At 40.8% G+C, this 19,132-nt stretch overlaps 1 protein-coding gene across 1 annotated transcript in view; it reads right to left on the bottom strand.

Moving 5' to 3' along the window:
• Positions 1-19,132, bottom strand: part of LOC148543160 (solute carrier family 22 member 3-like) — a 397,488-nt gene that overhangs the window by 92,796 nt on the left and 285,560 nt on the right. Inside the window, exon 6 of the mRNA XM_088451782.1 lies at positions 7,327-7,424. Within this exon, the coding sequence (XP_088307908.1) occupies positions 7,327-7,424 (98 nt within the window). The remainder of the gene's footprint in view (positions 1-7,326; positions 7,425-19,132) is intronic.

The raw sequence follows: 19,132 nt of genomic DNA, 5'->3' as shown, positions 1-19,132 counted from the left end.
GGTGGGGACGCTACTGAGCCGACAGGAGGATCCGCCGCCCAAATAAGCATCCTGAGAAGCAAAAGTATCAAATGCACAGAATTTGATAAAAGGTATGGACGGAAGACCAAGTGGCTGCCTTGTACATCTGTTCAGCTGAGGCGCCATGTTTAACCGCCCAGGAAGGTCCCATGGACTGAGCTGAATGTGCCATCACCCTGCTGGGAACAGGGAGATCAGCCTTCATATAAACTTGAGATATAGTCATACGCAGCCACCGAGCCATAGTCTACTTCTTAGCTGGCCAATCCCGCTTGTGGAAGCCATGCAAAACAAAAAGTGCATCTGATTTCCTGATTGAGTTGGTACGATCTACATAGATATGATGAGCTCGAACCACATCCAATGAAGTTTCAACAGCAGAAAGGCCTGAAGACTTGAAAGCCAGTACATCTTTCTTTATTTATATGAAAACGGGATACCACTTTTGGAAGGTAGCTTGCCTGTGTACGAAAGACAGCTCTATCCTGGGGAAAATCAAATATGGGGCTCGACACGAGAGTGCCGCCAAATCAGTGACTCTGCGAGCTGAGGAGATAGCGAGGAGAAAAAGAGTCTTCGCTGTCAACCACTTGAGGTCCACTGTATTCAAAGGTTCCCTGTAGCACCCTGAGAACCAAAGATAAATCCCACTGTGCCACCGGAGGAAAAGGTGGCTGCAGATGGAGAACATTTTGCAAAAACGTTTTAACATCCAGCAAGGGAGTGATTCTACGCCGAAACCCAACTGACAGCATAGAATCCTGTACTCAAGAGACCCTAAACACTTTAGGATAAACTTTTCTATGGGAACACCATAGAAAAAAGTAAAGACAAATTCTGTAATAGATGCGGGCAAAGGAAGGCCTTCTTGCCGCAATTATTGTATGAATCACAGAGTTTGTAAACCCTTTGGCTCTTAAGATGGAAGACTCAAGAGCCAAGCCATCAAAGACAGATGAGATAGGTCCGGATGTAGGCAGTGACCCTGCCCTAGCAGATCCAGCCCTAGAGTAAGTGTGAGCAGAGTATCTATGGAGAGACACATCAGGTCGGTGAACCAATGGCGCTTGGGCTATTAGAATCACCCTGCCGTCCGCTTGATTGAATTTTCTGAGAATTCTTGGTAGAAGAGAGATTGGAGGAAACAGGTTAGCTAACCTGAAATCCCAGCCACACTGCCAGCGCATCCATGAAGGCAGCTGAGGGCTCTCTTGCCCTGGACCTGTACCTGGGCCTTGAAGCCATGATATCTACATCTGTTAGTCTCCACTTGTCCACTAGGAGCTGGAAGACATCCGGGTGAAGAGCCCATTTTCCGGCATGTATGTCCTGACAACTGAGGAAGTCTGCTTCCCAGTTGTGTACTCCTGGGATGAATATTGCAGAAATTGCCGGAAGATGACAAGTCCAAGTCAGAATGTTTGCCACTTCCCGCATGGCGTGCCTCCCTGATGGTTGATGTACTGTAGGCTACCGCGGTCGCATTGTCTTACTGAATCTAGATGGGCCTGTCCTGAAGGAGATCTCGTACTAGAACCAGCGCCCTGTATGTTGTCCAGAGTTCCAAAATATTTATGGGTAGGTGACTTTCCTGAGGCGTCCACCTTACCTGAAAAGTGCAATAACTGGTCACCACGCCCCATCCTTGAAGATTGTCGTCCGTGGTGAGGAGTACTCACCTTGGGTTCCACAGAGGGCGACCTTTGTTTAGATGAGCAGTCTGAAGCCACCAGGCCAGGGAGAGCCGAACCTCTGGGGAGAGAAGGATCGTGTGAGACTTTATCCACTGATACTGACCGCTCCAACGAGACAGAATCAATAGCTGCAAGGGCCTGGAGTGGAACTGGGCATATTCCACCATATTGAAGGTGGAAGCCATGGACCCCAGGGCTTGCATTACTGACTGGACTGATACTCTTCGATCGTGGAGCAATTTGCGCACCCGCAAATGCAGAGCTCAAGTCTTTTCTACTAGCAAAAAGATCCTCTGTGCCCGAGAATCCAGGAACACTCCCAGATGTATCATCTGCGGATTTGGAAAAAGGGACAACTTTTTCCAATTGACAATCCATTGTGCTCTTTTAGGCAGGCCACTGTCAGCTGGAGATGATGATGTAAAACATTCTTAGTATGCCAGTATCAGGAGGTCATACAAGTATGGCAGTATCCTGACTCCTTGTCGTCTGAGATGAGCAGTCATGGTTGCCATTATCAAAGGGCAATGGTAATGTTGCTGACAAACATTAAAACTCAGAAACCCTTGGGCAATAGGTATATGCAGATATGCATCCTGTATCCATGAATTCCCAGGTTCTAAATGCCAGCATAATTGACCGTAGGGTCTCCATATCGAACTTGCCTGTTGAAAGATTTCTGATTCAGAATAGAGCAAAGAGACCCATTTAGCTTCTAAATCAAAAACAAATCTGAGTAATTACTCCTTTCATGTTAGCAAAATAAACCGGGATTATCACCCCCAAATTTAGCAGGGCATGAATGGTCTACTAGAGGGGCAAGGGTCTAGATATAATATGATGGGGGAGTTTTGCAAACAACCTTTTGGGGAGTAACCCCTTAGGAAAGTGTTACGTAAGAATCCCCTGTGGGAGAGGGCAAAAAAAAAAACACTAGTGACCTTGGAATCTGGAACAGTTTATCTGGAGTGTTCCATGCTTCCCCCATAAAATCAGTGAGCTGTTCAGATTGAGGTAATCCAGCCTAAATCACCTTCTGGTGTCTGAACACCTGGTTTATTAGGCTGTAGGAACCAGTACTTCATCTTCTATAATGAGGATTGAATTAACCGCCCCTGCTAGAGAGGAACATCCACTAATGAATGAAGCTCATCTTCCCCGAGATAGGACCAGAGGGAAAAACCTGTGTATCCTCAGCCTCCACAGATAATATATCACAACCTGAAAGCAGGGTGGACTGAGAATATGGTACAGTCCATTTATATGCTTAGATGGCTGATGTCTTATTCACCTGTAACATCTGCTGATAGGTAGATGCTAAAAGCCAGATTCTGAATTGAGTTGACCTAAGCCTCCCTCCAGGAAGGATGTATGGGAAGAGGAAACATAGCAGGCTGTAACCAGTGTGGAAAAAACCAAGTGGGAGGCAGTGTGGGACTGATGATCAGTCCACTAACTGCGCCATAACCTGAGACCAGGACGACATCAAGGTGACCCCTGAACAGGTGCTGGCAAGATAGACTGTTGTGGTGTATAACAATCACAACACAGTCCCTCCTGTATGAAATCTGAGAGGCCTACTGCACAGGATTTGCATGAAACCAGCACAGGAACAACAGTCTCCTGTCTATCTTTGTCCTGAGACATGGAAATATTTGTAAGTAACCTACCACAAGTGCAGGGTTAACAATGCAATGTGACCACCTGCACAGATAAAAATAAGTGTGAAGTACTTTCTAACCCCAATACACCAGGTAATAGGGGGCTTATGAAAAAAAACAAAAGAAAACAAACTACATATAATACATTTGCAAAAGGGCATTAAAATCAACTACCTAAACACACAAGTTTGGTAGGATCTACATGCATATAAATATATTTGCAAATGGCACTAAATCACAATCACTTTGGTAGGATGTACTGTAGGTGCAATGCATACAAATATACTTACAAATCGGCACTGAATCAACTTATAGAAGCTTTAAAAAGAGTTGGTAGGATTCCAGTGCTATATACCTTGGAGAAAGGTATCCTCAGAGGGGGCAAGCCCAATCTCCCCTCAGCAAACACTCAATTGCAGCTGAGCATCTCCAATTAATTAGGAGAGTGGGAGGGGGGGCAGCTCAGTCTTCATAAGTAAATGTGAAGTACAATATAAGCCCCAAAACCTGGTAGTTTGAGGGTTACATGGAGCAATAGCAGTGATAGTTATAACCGACAGTCATAAATAAAACCTGCATGAACTCCTGTTTCCCTTTACGCTTAGCATACATAAAGGCAACAATGCAATGTAAAAATGTGACAAAGAGGACACCCATGGTGATCCTTGCGCAGGAGCTGGCACACTGGATTGGTGTGATGGTACTTTACCACAAAGAGCACACACCATCCTGCATGAAGTCCTGAGGTGACAGGCCTGCCTGACAGGATTTACATGACACCAGCACTGGGGCCTCAGCCTCATGTTTCCCTTTGGCCTTAAGCCACACATCCACTAGGTGACTAGGAAAAGACAGTACGATTACGACATCGTAATCGTACCCCATCCTCTGCAGTGCCTACACTGAACGATTAGTCGTTCAGTGTAGGCACCCTCCATCATCCCTGAACATGGCCAATCTGACATTATCGGCAGATTAACAGGCATGTTCAGTCGATGATTGATGTCGGAAACGACCAGCGGGAGCATGCATCGCTGGTCATTTCCAACATTATAGTGCACGATTAATGATGTATAATCGTGCAATCGCTCATTAATATCAGCTAGTGGATACGCGGCATTAGACATTAAGGTGCAAAGGTATAAAGTAATGTAAATGTGACTCTTTTGGATTTTACTCCACCACCTGTACAGGGGGATGAGGAAAAAAACAGTGATCGAAATAACTGACAGTTTGAAACAGACAGTATAACAAACACAGCAGCGCTAGCACGAAGTAATATACAATGCAGATACAACCTTTAATTGCAACTGGGCTCTGAATCAACTACTCAAGACACTAACAGTGTTGACTGGTAGGATATAGAGCGTTATATACCTGGCCCCCGGGGGAGAGGTATACAGGGAGATCTCAACACCTCCTGAGACCAAACTGCTTCCACAGAGCACTGAAAAGTGGTAAGTGAGCGTTTCATATACAGAGGTGGGCGAAGCGACAAGGATGCGCGACACTTCCATAACCCGGCGTCTGAGTTGGGGGAGGGGCTGCCGGGGTGAGAGCTTACCTACCCTATGCTGCACAACCAATTGGGAATGCTGGCCTCCCGGCAACAAAATGCGTCTGAAGCTCGTTCCCAGCGCCAGGCGATATGGCCCCTGTGGTCTCGTTTGGGAGCGGACAGAACCGGGCCCTCACTGCAGCAGCTTCCAACATCTCCCACGCTGGAAGTAAGAACTGCCTCGCTCTTAGCTGACTTCCCCGTGACCTCCAGTTGCAGTCCAAGCCGCGGCATCACGACTAGAAAGCTCTGCTGCGACCCTGTCAAAATCACCAGACCACACAGGTTAGTGGTGTTGCAGCGCCGGCAGGGGTAGATTGGGTCACAGCACCGTTGTCTAACAGGACGCCCTGCTGCTATCTAAAAAAAAAAACAACTTGCTTAAGCAGTCCTGCCTATTCTATTGGTGCATCTCCTGACGCACCAAACGAAACTGAGGACCTGTGGCCGGATGCGGGGTATATATGGGGGAGGACCCAGTCCATCGTGGGACCAGAAAACGTTGACTGCATGGTGCCAGGTTTCCTCCAAACCACATACCCCAAGGTAGTTCCTGTGGACCCTATGGATCCTTTAGAAGAAAGCTTAATTTAATTAAAAAAAATGTGTTTATAAAGAGGTGAGAGATTGTACTTGAACATATACAGTCTTGCACAATGTAACTCGCCATGTGTTTCTGCCACACACCGCGGGGCACTTCCTGTTTGTGGATGTATGTCTTAAGAGAGAAGGCATGTAGTCAGGGGTGTAATTAGGTATTTAAAGGCCCCATAGCAAAAGTTTGTAAGGGTCCCTCATGTACCCCCAATGGTGAAAAATGTATATAAACACATGTAACTTTGACAATGAAGATGGGCCCCCCTCAGCTCTGTGCCCTGTAGCAGCTGCACCCCTTGCACCTATGGTAGTCACGCCCATGGATGCAGTGCATCACTGGAGAGCTGCTGTAGTGATGTACAAATGTTAACCTTCATGTTAGAAAAAAAAAACATTTACTGTATGACCTGGGGCGGGATGCAGTAATACTTACCGCCGGACATCTCAATTGTACAGACCGCATATGCACTAACATATGCGATCTGTGCAGCAAAGGACAGCTCTTCCAATAAGAGCTGTCCTTTGCGATCTCTCCTGCACAGTGGACTTCCGGGTTTATGACCCGGGAGTCCATCTGCGCATGAGCAAAGTGACGTGGTGGCCGCGGGACATGCTGAGAGGGATCCAATCGGATCCCTCATAGCAGCGCAATGCGGTAGAAGCCCATAGGCTTCTATAGGGTAACGCCAGCAATATCTGGCGTTACCCTCCGCATTGCAGCCCGGCGGACAGGGCAACGATGCATACGGAAAATGTGGTAAACGGGGATTTTATCGCATTTTTCATTTGCTGCATCCCACCCCTAGGGTGAAATGTATTAAACCTTCTAAAGAGAAAAAGAGAAGTTGCCCATAGCAACCAATCAGCTTCGATCATTTGATAGAAGGTGCTAGATAAATTAAATCTAGAAGTGCATTGGTTGCATTTTTTCTTTAGAAAATGTGATACATTTCCCCCCATAGACAGGTGGATTTCAGAAAGCTTTAAGCTCCCCACACAACACACACACTCCACCCAGGGACGTAACCAGTGGTATGGGGGCAGAACGTTCACGGGGCCCACAAAGGTCTACCTATACAGTGCCCCTGTAGTTGTGCTCATTATGCAATAGCCCCTGTAGTAGTGCCCCTTATGCAATGCCCCCAGTAGTGCCCTTTATACAGTGCCCCCAATAATGCCCCTTATGCTGTGCCCCGAGGTAATGCCCCTTATGCTGTGCCCCCCGGTAATGCCCACTATGCTGTGCCCCCCCCGGTAATGCCCCTTATGCTGTGCCCAGACCGCTGTGTAGTACTTACCTGTCTTCACGCTTGTCAGCGCTCCAGCTTCACTCCGGTGTCTGTGCCTGCCGCTGACTGGATCTGACTAGATCCAGCAGGCATGCAGGCTCCTCACATGTCGGGTGATGCAGGTGACATCATAGTCACCCGCACACCCACGCACTGCATCACTGGGAATGCTGGCCTCTGAAGCAATCAGAGGTGTCTTTAGTCTCTGATCACTTCAGAGACCAGCATTTCCAGTTGCACCAGCTACAGAGGGTGCAGGGGGATGCTTGCTGGGCTGTCGAGCCCCCTAAGCCACTGGGCCCCATAGCACCCCCTGCACCCTCTATAGTTACGCCATTGACTCCATCCTTTGTGTTTGTCTATACATTTATACATTGCTCCTTCCAACAAACACATGACCCTTCCCAAACATAGCCTGCAAGCAAAGTAATGTATCAGATTTACCCTACAACCATAACCACATATCTAGTATCCAGCTGGAGATAACAATTACATGGCAATCTTACCAAGCATACATCAGAATTATAGTACATTTCCTCATCTGTGGTGTTCTCACCAAGTCCATGCATGAAGGATTGGCAACATCTTCATCAGAAACGGTTATCTAAAAAAACAAACAAACAAAGAATTAGCAATGGCAGCTGTATGAAAGCCTGCTATCTTGATCAGTTTAGGAAGAAAATCTTGCATCATAAGAAATAAATGTGCGCTCCATAGAGAACATGTGTGTGTATGATTTTAAGTAGCTGTGTAAAGGCTCCCATACATCAGAGATGGATTGCAGCAATCGTGCAATTTGCAATCGATTGTGTATAAAAATATTTCCCTTTTTCAATCGATTGTGGCTATTCTGCAATCTGAAATCGATTGAAAAAGGGAAAGATTTTTATATACAATCGATTGCAAATTGTACGATTGCTGCAATCCATCTCTGATGTATGGGGGCCTTAAGTCTGAAGACATCCGTGATGGGCAACAGGTGGCCTTAATTAAACAAGCAGCCCTTCGGGTTTCAGCTGCAGCCTCCAGTCCCTTCCTCCTGTAGAGGCACATTCATCATAATGTAAATATGCTTTTGTTTTGTTTTTTACTAACTTTTCATGTGAAATTGTCAATTTGGAGTAACTGATCCATTCTTTACGCCTGTAATGCAGGAGATATCACTGAATCATTTTATCCACAATAGTGACCTTCGCCCCCATGCTTTAGTATGGAACGTAGAAACTATGCTATTCAACTATTTCAAAAAAAGCATTATTTTTGGAACTTGTGTGTTTAAGTGTACACCATCCATAGATGGCATACAGCACCTGAATCTCCCCAGCAAGAAATAATCAAACAATCATGCCCCCATTCCCATAAGGAATAAAATAATCATGCCTCCTTCATAAAAAGTTATATTTACACAGCTTTCATAAGTTTTTATTACATTAAACTACAGAAAAAATATACAGACTTTTTAACAGACACCTGCGGTGTCTATTGGCAGTATTGTAAATGACAATTCTATGTTATACCCTGGATATAAAAGAATAAACTTTTAACATGTGTCTGATTGAATCTCTGTATCAGATGTATAGTAAATTGTTGCCACACATATATTAGATACTTTAAAATCTCCTGCTGGCACTAGGCGATTATAAGACGTCCACATAAAACATTACAGCACGTATACGTTACAAACTGACATTGGGAAGGGTGAGTGTGTGGGAGTGTGTGATAGACAAATACAATAGTGCTTATGTGTAGGTATTGGGGGGAGGGGGGGGAAATAGGGATTATGTATTTGTATTGTCCCGATGGTGTCCAGTTATAATGGACCAAAGTTACTTTTGTGTAGGGACCCTGGTATGGTCGTCGTTGAGTCAATGAATAAATGGCTGTTTGAAAAGTTTGTATGGCCGCTGGGGTCCGGCCGTGATGAGCCCCGTGGGTGACTTACCCTTCCTGGGCTGCAGAGACTCCAGTCTCTTATTATTGGCGTCACGGACGATCACCGCTGGACTTCTGCCGTTCAGGTCCGTGAGTGGAGCTTTTCCTCTCCAGCTTCCTGAGACGCAGGTCTCTACTGATTCCTTCAGGTGGTATAGGCGGTGAGACCCGCTCCGTCTGTCGCGTGGTCCGCGGTCCCGCTCTGATGTTAGGCTGTCAGTGTGTACCTCTGGCTTTGTCGGGCCGTGGCTTCAATGCAAGTTTGTCAGCGTGTATACGCGCTGTCCTGGTCCTCCGTATATGCTTGTCCTGCAATCCAGTGCTGGGTCTCTTTTCCTGCTGATAGTGTCAGTACACCAACGCGTTTCGGCTTTGTCTAGCCTTTATCAAGGTGTATCATCTTAATTCCTTTTGCCTTCTTATATACCCTTAATTGTTTGATTGATCCTTCCATGTAATTAGTTACATCCTTCAAAGGTGTGGTGATTAGTAATGGAATCGTGAGGGTGACACATTAGGTGATATCTTACATACTGGTGACTTTTGACTTGTTTACAATTTTACTACTAATGGTCTAAATTCATTTATTTATAAAGTAATTTTTTTAAACTTAACATTCAAATTCAATTGAGCAATTCATCTTTTTAGCTATACTTGCTAGCTGGTATATCTCTTCATATAAATTTTATAATGGTCATTGAGGGGATGCCTTTTAGGATATTAATAATAGCAATTCACTACATTTTATATTAGCCTATGTACAGTGTTTGGTATTGCAATAAATTTGCATACCTCCAATGTTATATATCTTCTAGATATCGTACCCTTCTAAGCTACTAATTAGGTTTAGTGCATATATTATGATCTTATTAATTACAAACTGTATATAGTTATAATGTTGAAGATGTTTAAGGATACTAAATATGCAATTTGTTTCTACTCCTATAATCTTTGTCTATTTGCTCTCTTTGTAATTCTACATTTAGTTGTTCTGTGTGAATGCATATTCACTAAAAATAGTTTGAGGATGGTTGATGTTTCAGTTGTGCTTTATATATTTTGCAGAGTGATCTAGCGACTCTAAATCATGTGACAGATTATATATATATTTTTTTTAATAATATGTTTTGTATCTCTTGGTCTATATTGAGACCTTTTGGTTGTAATGTGTCCAGAGTCATTATCCATTTTATTTCTGCTTTGCTCATTTTTTTATTGTGGTCTCCTCCTCACCAATTTGATTTTACTTTCTCAATTGCTTGAAACGTTAGCTGACTCGGATCTTGGTTATGCCATTGTTTAAAATGCTGAGAAACACTGTGCATCTCAAATCCATTTAGGATGTTTCTCCTGTGTTCTCCAATTCTTTGACTGAATTGCCTTATTGTTTTTCCAACATATTGTTTTCGCAAGGGGCACTCTAAAACATAGATGACCCCTTTTGTTTCACATGTTATGAATTGTTTAATTAGAAAGGTTTTCTTGGTTATGTTTGAAGTAAAGGATACTGTTGGTTTAGTTGTTTTGTTACCCATAGTGAGGCAATTCTTGCATTTGCCACAATGAAAAAATCATTTTGTTTTTCGAGTCGTGATGATTGATGTTTGTTGTGGATCTTCTGATTTGATGTGGTTGTGAACCAGTTGCTTTCTAATGTCCGGGGCTTTCCTATAAACTATCAATGCTTTTGGTGGAAGGATGGATCCGAGTGTTTCATCTTTTAACAAGATTTGCCAATGTTTGTTTAGAATTTTTTTAATCTGTGCTGAAGCCGTGTTATATTCTGTTATGAAATAAACTGATTTTTCATGCTTGTTGTCCTTCTTTTTCCCTTTATGTGTGAGGAGAGTATTTCTTTCTTTGTTTAGTACTTCCGTGTAGGCAGTTTCTATGATTTTTCCATCATAATTTTTTTCCCGCAGTTGTGTTTTGAGTATTTCTGATTGTTGTATGTAGTTTTCCGTGGTTGTGCAGTTCCTCCTGAGCCTGGTGAATTGACCCTTAGGAATGTTTTCTAGCCATTGCGGATGGTGGCCTCTTGTGGCCAGGATCAAACTGTTGACGTCCACGTTTTTGTAGTGGGTTTTTGATCTTATTAGTCCTTCTTGTATATAAATATCCAAATCTACAAATTGGACTGCCGTCTTGCTGTATTGGGTGTTAAATTTAAGATTTCTATTGTTGTTATTGATTTGACAGATGAAAGTTTCCAGGGACTGTTCGCTTCCTTCCCACACAAACAAAACATCGTCAATATAGCGCTTCCAGAGGACCAGGTTCGCCCCAAATTTATTGTGGGTCCACACCTCCTCATGCTCCCAATGGCTCATGAAGAGGTTGGCGTAACTCGGGGCACACCTGGTCCCCATCACCGTGCCTTGCTGCTGTAAGTAGAATGTGTCCTCGAACCACAGGTAGTTATGATGAAGAATGTATTTAATCGCTTGTATTATAAATTCCGTTTGTTTTGGTTTCATGTTGGTATCTTGATCCAGATAATATTTTATACTGTTGATGCCTTGTGTATGATTTATAATCGTATAAAGTGATGTGACATCACATGTCACCAACCATCTGTTGTCGTTCCAGGTTAGTGTCTCTATTTCTTGTATAGTTTGAGTAGTGTCTTTGAGATGTGACGGTTGTTGAGTGACATATTTTTGGAGAAAAAAGTCAATATATTGAGAAAGGTTGGCTGTGATGGAATCTATCCCTGAGACTATTGGTCTTCCAGGTGGGTTCTTTTTGTCCTTATGTATTTTTGGTAGCTGATAGAAAACTGGAATTACTGGATGTTTATTGTACATAAATTCCTTTTCTTGTTTGGTTATGATTCCCTCATCTGCTGCTGTATTCAGAATCTGTAATAACTCCTTGTTGAATACTTCAGTTGGGTCTCTTTTGAGTATTTGATAAGTGGATTGATCGCTTAAGATGCGCAAAGTTTCTTGAATATATTGTTGTGTATTCATGACTACAATGCCTCCCCCTTTGTCAGCCGGTTTTATTGTGATCCCTTTGTTTTTTCGTAATTCTTTTAGGGCTGCAGTTTCTTGTTTGCTGATGTTCTGATTCTTGACTTGTATATTTGTCTTCAATTGTTGAATGTCGTCCGTGGCCATTTTTTCAAATGTGGAAATAAAATTTCCTTTGATGTGTTGCGGGTAGAATTGTGATTGTGGTTTCAAATCACTATGTATATATTCTGTAGGATTTTCTTTGTGCGTACTTGGGGCTTGATTCCTTTCAAATAATTTTTTAAGGGTCAATTTTCTGGTGAATTTATGTACGTCTAGGAAAACTTCAAACTTGTTGATTTTGTTAGGAGGTGTGAATTTCAATCCTTTTTGGAGTATTGAAATCTGACTGTCGGTAAGTTTCAATGTACTTAAATTGAATATACCTTTCTTTTGTAGAATGTCATGTATGTCTTCTTCTGGAGAATCTTGTCTTATTTGATGTTCTTTCCCCTCTTGTTCTTGAGTTTGGTGTGTTGGATTTTTCTTCCTTTGTTCATGTTGTCTAATGCCTGTTCTCTTATAATTCCTCCCTCCTCGGGTTCCTCTTCTGGTTTTTCTGCTTGTATTACATTGTAGTTTTCCTTTTTGGAGTTGAGATATTTGTTTGTCGTATTCTGTTGAGTTCTAACCTTTCTCTTCTGGCTTTCTTCATTTCTGGTGTTAGGCAGGCACTTGCTCCTGCCTCTATATCTAAAAAATGGTGTCCCCATTCTTGTTCTTCCTCGGTTTCGTTGAGGTTGTCGGATTGGTTATGTGAGGCAGGATTTTTTGGGGTGTTTGATGTTTGAAGTCTTGTAGTAAGATTTGCCTCTGTTTCTCCTTCTCGTAATGGTTCCGATGCACTTCGTATCGATGTTCTAGTAGTGTCTATATCATTTACACTTTCCTCGCTTTTATGTACAGTAAATTCAGGATTGATGTCTGTGATTTCTTGAACTGAAATTGAATTTGTATTAGATATTGACTTTATAGATGATGGTTCCAGAAGTAGAGTCTTTCTATGGTTTCTTAAATGCTTCATCAAATTATCATCATGGCATTTCTTCATATACTGTTGATATGTCAGGCCAAGCTTTACATATGATGGTGTTTCTCCAGGTGAGTAGGTTTTTTCTCCTATAACTTTGTCTTGTTCTTTTTGTTCTTTTTGTTAGTTTCGTTATTTTTACTTGATCGTGGTTTTTTGAGATTTTGTTTCTTCTTATTTTTGATCCCAAATTTGTCCCTTATAATTTTGGTTAATTTCTTATTTATGATGTGTTCTTCTTGTTTCGATATTTCTTCTTTTATTGATGTTAATGTTTCTCTCTGCTGATCAGTTTGTATGTTTGTGTCCAATGTACTGAGTAATTGATTAATTTCTTTGTCCAATGATTCTAGTTGCACTGTATGTGTGTCGATTAATAGATCTATTAAACGTTGTGAGCAGTTTGTTAGTATTTTATTCCAATTTTGCATGAAGTCCTGGTCGTCCTTGTTATATGCGGGGGATTTTTTGATATTCAATCCTTTGGGGATCACTTGATTATCTTTGTACCAATGTAGTGTGAAGTAATTCCACCATGTTTTAATTTCTTTGGAGATGAGTTTGGAAAATCTGTTGGGGGCAGCTGTAGGTATATGAGGTAACCACCCTCAATTTGCATATGGATCTTTGATTTTTATATTTGTACCTCAGCGCTCTACCTATGTATAGTATATCATCTAAATAAATGAATAGATGTTGGTCTTTCTTAAAAATCTTTTATCAATATGTTGCCCCTATCAGAATCATATACAGACTTATTAACAGACACCTGCGGCGTCTATTGGCAGTATTGTAAATGACAATTCTATGTTATACCCTGGATATAAAAGAATAAACTTTTAACATGTGTCTGATTGAATCTCTGTATCAGATGTATAGTAAATTGTTGCCACACATATATTAGATACTTTAAAATCTCCTGCTGGCACTAGGCGATTATAAGACGTCCACATAAAACATTACAGCACGTATACATTACAAACTGACATTGGGAAGGGTGAGTGTGTGATAGACAAATACAATAGTGCTTATGTGTAGGTATTGGGGGGAGGGGGGGGAATAGGGATTATGTATTTGTATTGTCCCGATGGTGTCCAGTTATAATGGACCAAAGTTACTTTTGTGTAAGGACCCTGGTATGGTCGTCGTTGAATCAATGAATAAATGGCTGTTTGAAAAGTTTGTATAGCTGCTGGGGTCCGGCCGTGATGAGCCCCGTGGGTGACTTACCCTTCCTGGGCTGCAGAAACTCCAGTCACTTATTATTGGCATCACGGACGATCACCGCTGGACTTCTGCCGTTCAGGTCCGTGAGTGGAGCTTTTCCTCTCTGGCTTCCTGAGACGCGGGTCTCTTCTGATTCCTTCAGGTGGTATAGGCGGTGAGACCCGCTCCGTCTGTCGCGTGGTCCCGCTCTGATGTTAGGCTGTCAGTGTGTACCTCCGGCTTTGTCGGGCCGTGGGTTCAATGCAAGTTTGTCAGCATGTACACGCGCTGTCCTGGTCCTCCGTATATGCTTGTCCTGCAATCCAGTGCTGGGTCTCTTTTCCTGCTGATAGTGTCAGTATCCCAACGCGTTTCGGCTTTGTCTACCCTTTATCAAGGTGTACCATCTTAATTCCTTTTGCCTTCTTATATACCCTTAATTGTTTGATTGATCAGTCCATGTAATTAGTTACATCCTTCAAAGGTGTGGTGATTAGTAATGGAATCGTGAGGGTGTGGCAACAATTTACTTTTCATCTGATACAGAGATTCAATCAGACACATGTTAAAAGTTTATTATTTTATATCCAGGGTATAACATAGAATTGTCATTTACAATACTGCCAATAGACGCCGCAGGAGTCTGTTAAAAAGTCTGTATATGATTCTGATAGGGGCAACATATTGATAAATAAAAGATTTTTAAGAAAGACCAACATCTATTCATTTATTTAGCGCTGAGGTACAAATATAAAAATCAAAGATCCATATGCAAATTGAGGGTGGTTACCTCATATACCTACAGCTGCCCCCAACACAAGGTTTATTTATTCTTAGAGCGCTGGTGCATACATGCAATAGCAAATCATTAATTAAACTCTAAACCAGGTCTGTACTAGCAGCTCAGATAAAGATCTATACATACCTCCACAATATATGTATGGGAATCTTGGAATTTTGGAAAAATAGGGATAGTAGGTCGAAGGAGGTGTTTAAAACACTAATCAAAGATACTACTAGGACTAAGGAGGATGCAAACACACACAGGGACTTAAAAAGATTATTCAAACTCCTCTCCAAAGAAACTAAAACATGGTGGGATTACTTCACACTACATTGGTACAAAGATAATCAAGTGATCCCCAAAGGATTGAATATCAAAAAAATCCCCCGCATATAACAAGGACGACCAGGACTTCATGCAAAATTGGAATAAAATACTAACAAACTGCTCACAACGTTTAATAGATCTATTAATCGACACACATACAGTGCAACTAGAATCATTGGACAAAGAAATTAATCAATTACTCAGTACATTGGACACAAACATACAAACTGATCAGCAGAGAGAAACATTAACATCAATAAAAGAAGAAATATCGAAACAAGAAGAACACATCATAAATAAGAAATTAACCAAAATTATAAGGGACAAATTTGGGATCAAAAATAAGAAGAAACAAAATCTCAAAAAACCACGATCAAGTAAAAATAACGAAACTAACAAAAAGAACAAAAAGAACAAGACAAAGGGATAGGAGAAAAAACCTACTCACCTGGAGAAACACCATCATATGTAAAGCTTGGCCTGACATATCAACAGTATATGAAGAAATGCCATGATGATGATTTGATGAAGCATTTAAGAAACCATAGAAAGACTCTACTTCTGGAACCATCATCTATAAAGTCAATATCCAATACAAATTCAATTTCAGTTCAAGAAATCACAGAAATCAATCCTGAATTTACTGTACATATAAGTGAGGAAAGTGTAAATGATATAGACACTACTAGAACATCGATACGAAGTGCATCGGAACCATTACGAGAAGGAGAAACAGAGGCAAATCTTACTACAAGACTTCAAACATCAAACACCCCAAAAAATCCTGCCTCACATAACCAATCCGACAACCTCAACGAAACCGAGGAAGAACAAGAATGGGGACACCATTTTTTAGATATAGAGGCAGGAGCAAGTGCCTGCCTAACACCAGAAATGAAGAAAGCCAGAAGAGAAAGGTTAGAACTCAACAGAATACGACAAACAAATATCTCAACTCCAAAAAAGGAAAACTACAATGTAATACAAGCAGAAAAACCAGAAGAGGAACCCGAGGAGGGAGGAATTATAAGAGAACAGGCAATAGACAACAAGAACAAAGGGATAAAAATCCAACACACCAAACTCAAGAACAAGAGGGGAAAGAACATCAAATAAGACAAGATTCTCCAGAAGAAGACATACATGACATTCTACAAAAGAAAGGTATATTCAATTTAAGTACATTGAAACTTACCGACAGTCAGATTTCAATACTCCAAAAAGGATTGAAATTCGCACCTCCTAACAAAATCAACAAGTTTGAAGTTTTCCTAGACGTACATAAATTCACCAGAAAATTGACCCTTAAAAAATTCTTTGAAAGGAATCAAGCCCCAAGTACGCACAAAGAAAATCCTACAGAATATATACATAGTGATTTGAAACCACAATCACAATTCTACCCGCAACACATCAAAGGAAATTTTATTTCCACATTTGAAAAAATGGTCACGGACGACATTCAACAATTGAAGACAAATATACAAGTCAAGAATCAGAACATCAGCAAACAAGAAACTGCAGCCCTAAAAGAATTACGAAAAAACAAAGGGATCACAATAAAACCGGCTGACAAAGGGGGAGGCATTGTAGTCATGAATACACAACAATATATTCAAGAAACTTTGTGCTTCTTAAGCGATCAATCCACTTATCAAATACTCAAAAGAGACCCAACTGAAGTATTCAACAAGGAGTTATTACAGATTCTGAATACAGCAGCAGATGAGGGAATCATAACCAAAGAAAAGGAATTTATGTACAATAAACATCCAGTAATTCCAGTTTTCTATCAGCTACCGAAAATACATAAGGACAAAAAGAACCCACCTGGAAGACCAATAGTCTCAGGGATAGATTCCATCACAGCCAACCTTTCTCAATATATTGACTTTTTTCTCCAAAAATATGTCACTCAACAACCGTCACATCTCAAAGACACTACTCAAACTATACAAGAAATAGAGACACTAACCTGGAACAACAACAGATGGTTGGTGACATGTGATGTCACATCACTTTATACGATTATAAATCATACACAAGGCATCAACAGTATAAAATATTATCTGGATCAAGATACCAACATGAAACCAAAACAAACGGAATTTATAATACAAGCGATTAAATACATTCTTCATCATAACTACCTGTGGTTCGAGGACACATTCTACTTACAGCAGCAAGGCACGGCGATGGGGACCAGGTTCGCCCCGAGTTACGCCAACCTCTTCATGAGCCATTGGGAGCATGAGGAGGTGTGGACCCACAATAAATTTGGGGCGAACCTGGTCCTCTGGAAGCGCTATATTGACGATGTTTTGTTTGTGTGGGAAGGAAGCGAACAGTCCCTGGAAACTTTCATCTGTCAAATCAATAACAACAATATAAATCTTAAATTTACCACCCAATACAGCAAGACGGCAGTCCAATTTCTAGATTTGGATATTTATATACAAGAAGGACTAATAAGAACAAAAACCCACTACAAAAACGTGGACGTCAACAGTTTGATCCTGGCCACAAGTGGCCACCATCCGGAATGGCTAGAAAACATTCCTAAGGGTCAATTCACCAGGCTCAGGAGGAACTGCACAACCACGGAAAACTACATACAACAATCAGAAATACTCAAAACACAACTGCGGGAAAAAAATTATGATGGAAAAATCTTAGAAACTGCCTACACGGAAGTACTAAACAAAGAAAGAAATACTCTCCTCACACATAAAGGGAAAAAGAAGGACAACAAGCATGAAAAATCAGTTTATTTCTTAACAGAATATAACACGGCTTCAGCACAGATTAAAAAAATTCTAAACAAACATTGGCAAATCTTGTTAAAAGATGAAACACTCGGATCCATCCTTCCACCAAAACCGTCGATAGTTTATAGGAAAGCCCCGGACATTAGAAAGCAACTGGTTCACAACCACATCAAATCAGAAGATCCACAACAAACATCAGTCATCACGACTCGAAAAACAAAATGATTTTTTCATTGTGGCAAATGCAAGAATTGCCTCACTATGGGTAACAAAACAACTAAACCAACAGTATCCTTTACTTCAAACATAACCAAGAAAACCTTTCTAATTAAACAATTCATAACATGTGAAACAAAAGGGGTCATCTATGTTTTAAAGTGCCCCTGCGGCAAACAATATGTTGGAAAAACAATAAGGCAATTCAGTCAAAGAATTGGAGAACACAGGAGAAACATCCTAAATGGATTTGAGATGCACAGTGTTTCTCAGCATTTTAAACAATGGTATAACCAAGATCCGAGTCAGCTAACGTTTCAAGCAATTGAGAAAGTAAAATCAAATTGGCGAGGAGGAGACCACAATAAAAAATGAGCAAAGCAGAAATAAAATGGATAATGACTCTGGACACATTACAACCGAAAGGTCTCAATATAGACCTAGAGATACAAAACATATTATATAAAAATATATATATATATATATATATATAAAATCTGTCACATGATTTAGAGTCGCTAGATCACTCTGCAAAATATATACAGCGCAACTGAAACATCAACTATCCTCAAACTATTTTAGTGAATATGCATTCACACAGAACAACTAAATGTAGAATTACAAAGAGGGCAAATAGACAAAGATTATAGGAGTAGAAACAAATTGCATATTTAGTATCCTTAAACATCTTCAACATCATAACTATATACAGTTTGTAATTAATAAGATCATAATATATGCACTAAACCTAATTAGTAGCTTAGAAGGGTACGATATCTAGAAGATATATAACATTGGAGGTGTGCAAATTTATTGCAATACCAAACACTGTACATAGGCTAATATAAAATGTAGTGAATTGCTATTATTAATATCCTAAAAGGCATTCCCTCAATGACCATTATAAAATTTATATGAAGAGATATACCAGCTAGCAAGTATAGCTAAAAAGATGAATTGCTCAATTGAATTTGAATGTTAAGTTTAAAAAAATTACTTTATAAATAAATGAATTTAGACCATTAGTAGTAA

This window comes from Taudactylus pleione, unplaced genomic scaffold (genome assembly GCF_031769625.1).
Source record: "Taudactylus pleione unplaced genomic scaffold, aTauple2 ptg000006l, whole genome shotgun sequence".
Lineage (NCBI taxonomy): Eukaryota > Metazoa > Chordata > Amphibia > Anura > Myobatrachidae > Taudactylus > Taudactylus pleione.
Note: the sequence above shows the minus strand (reverse complement) of the source record. Positions and strands in the feature narration are given on the sequence as shown.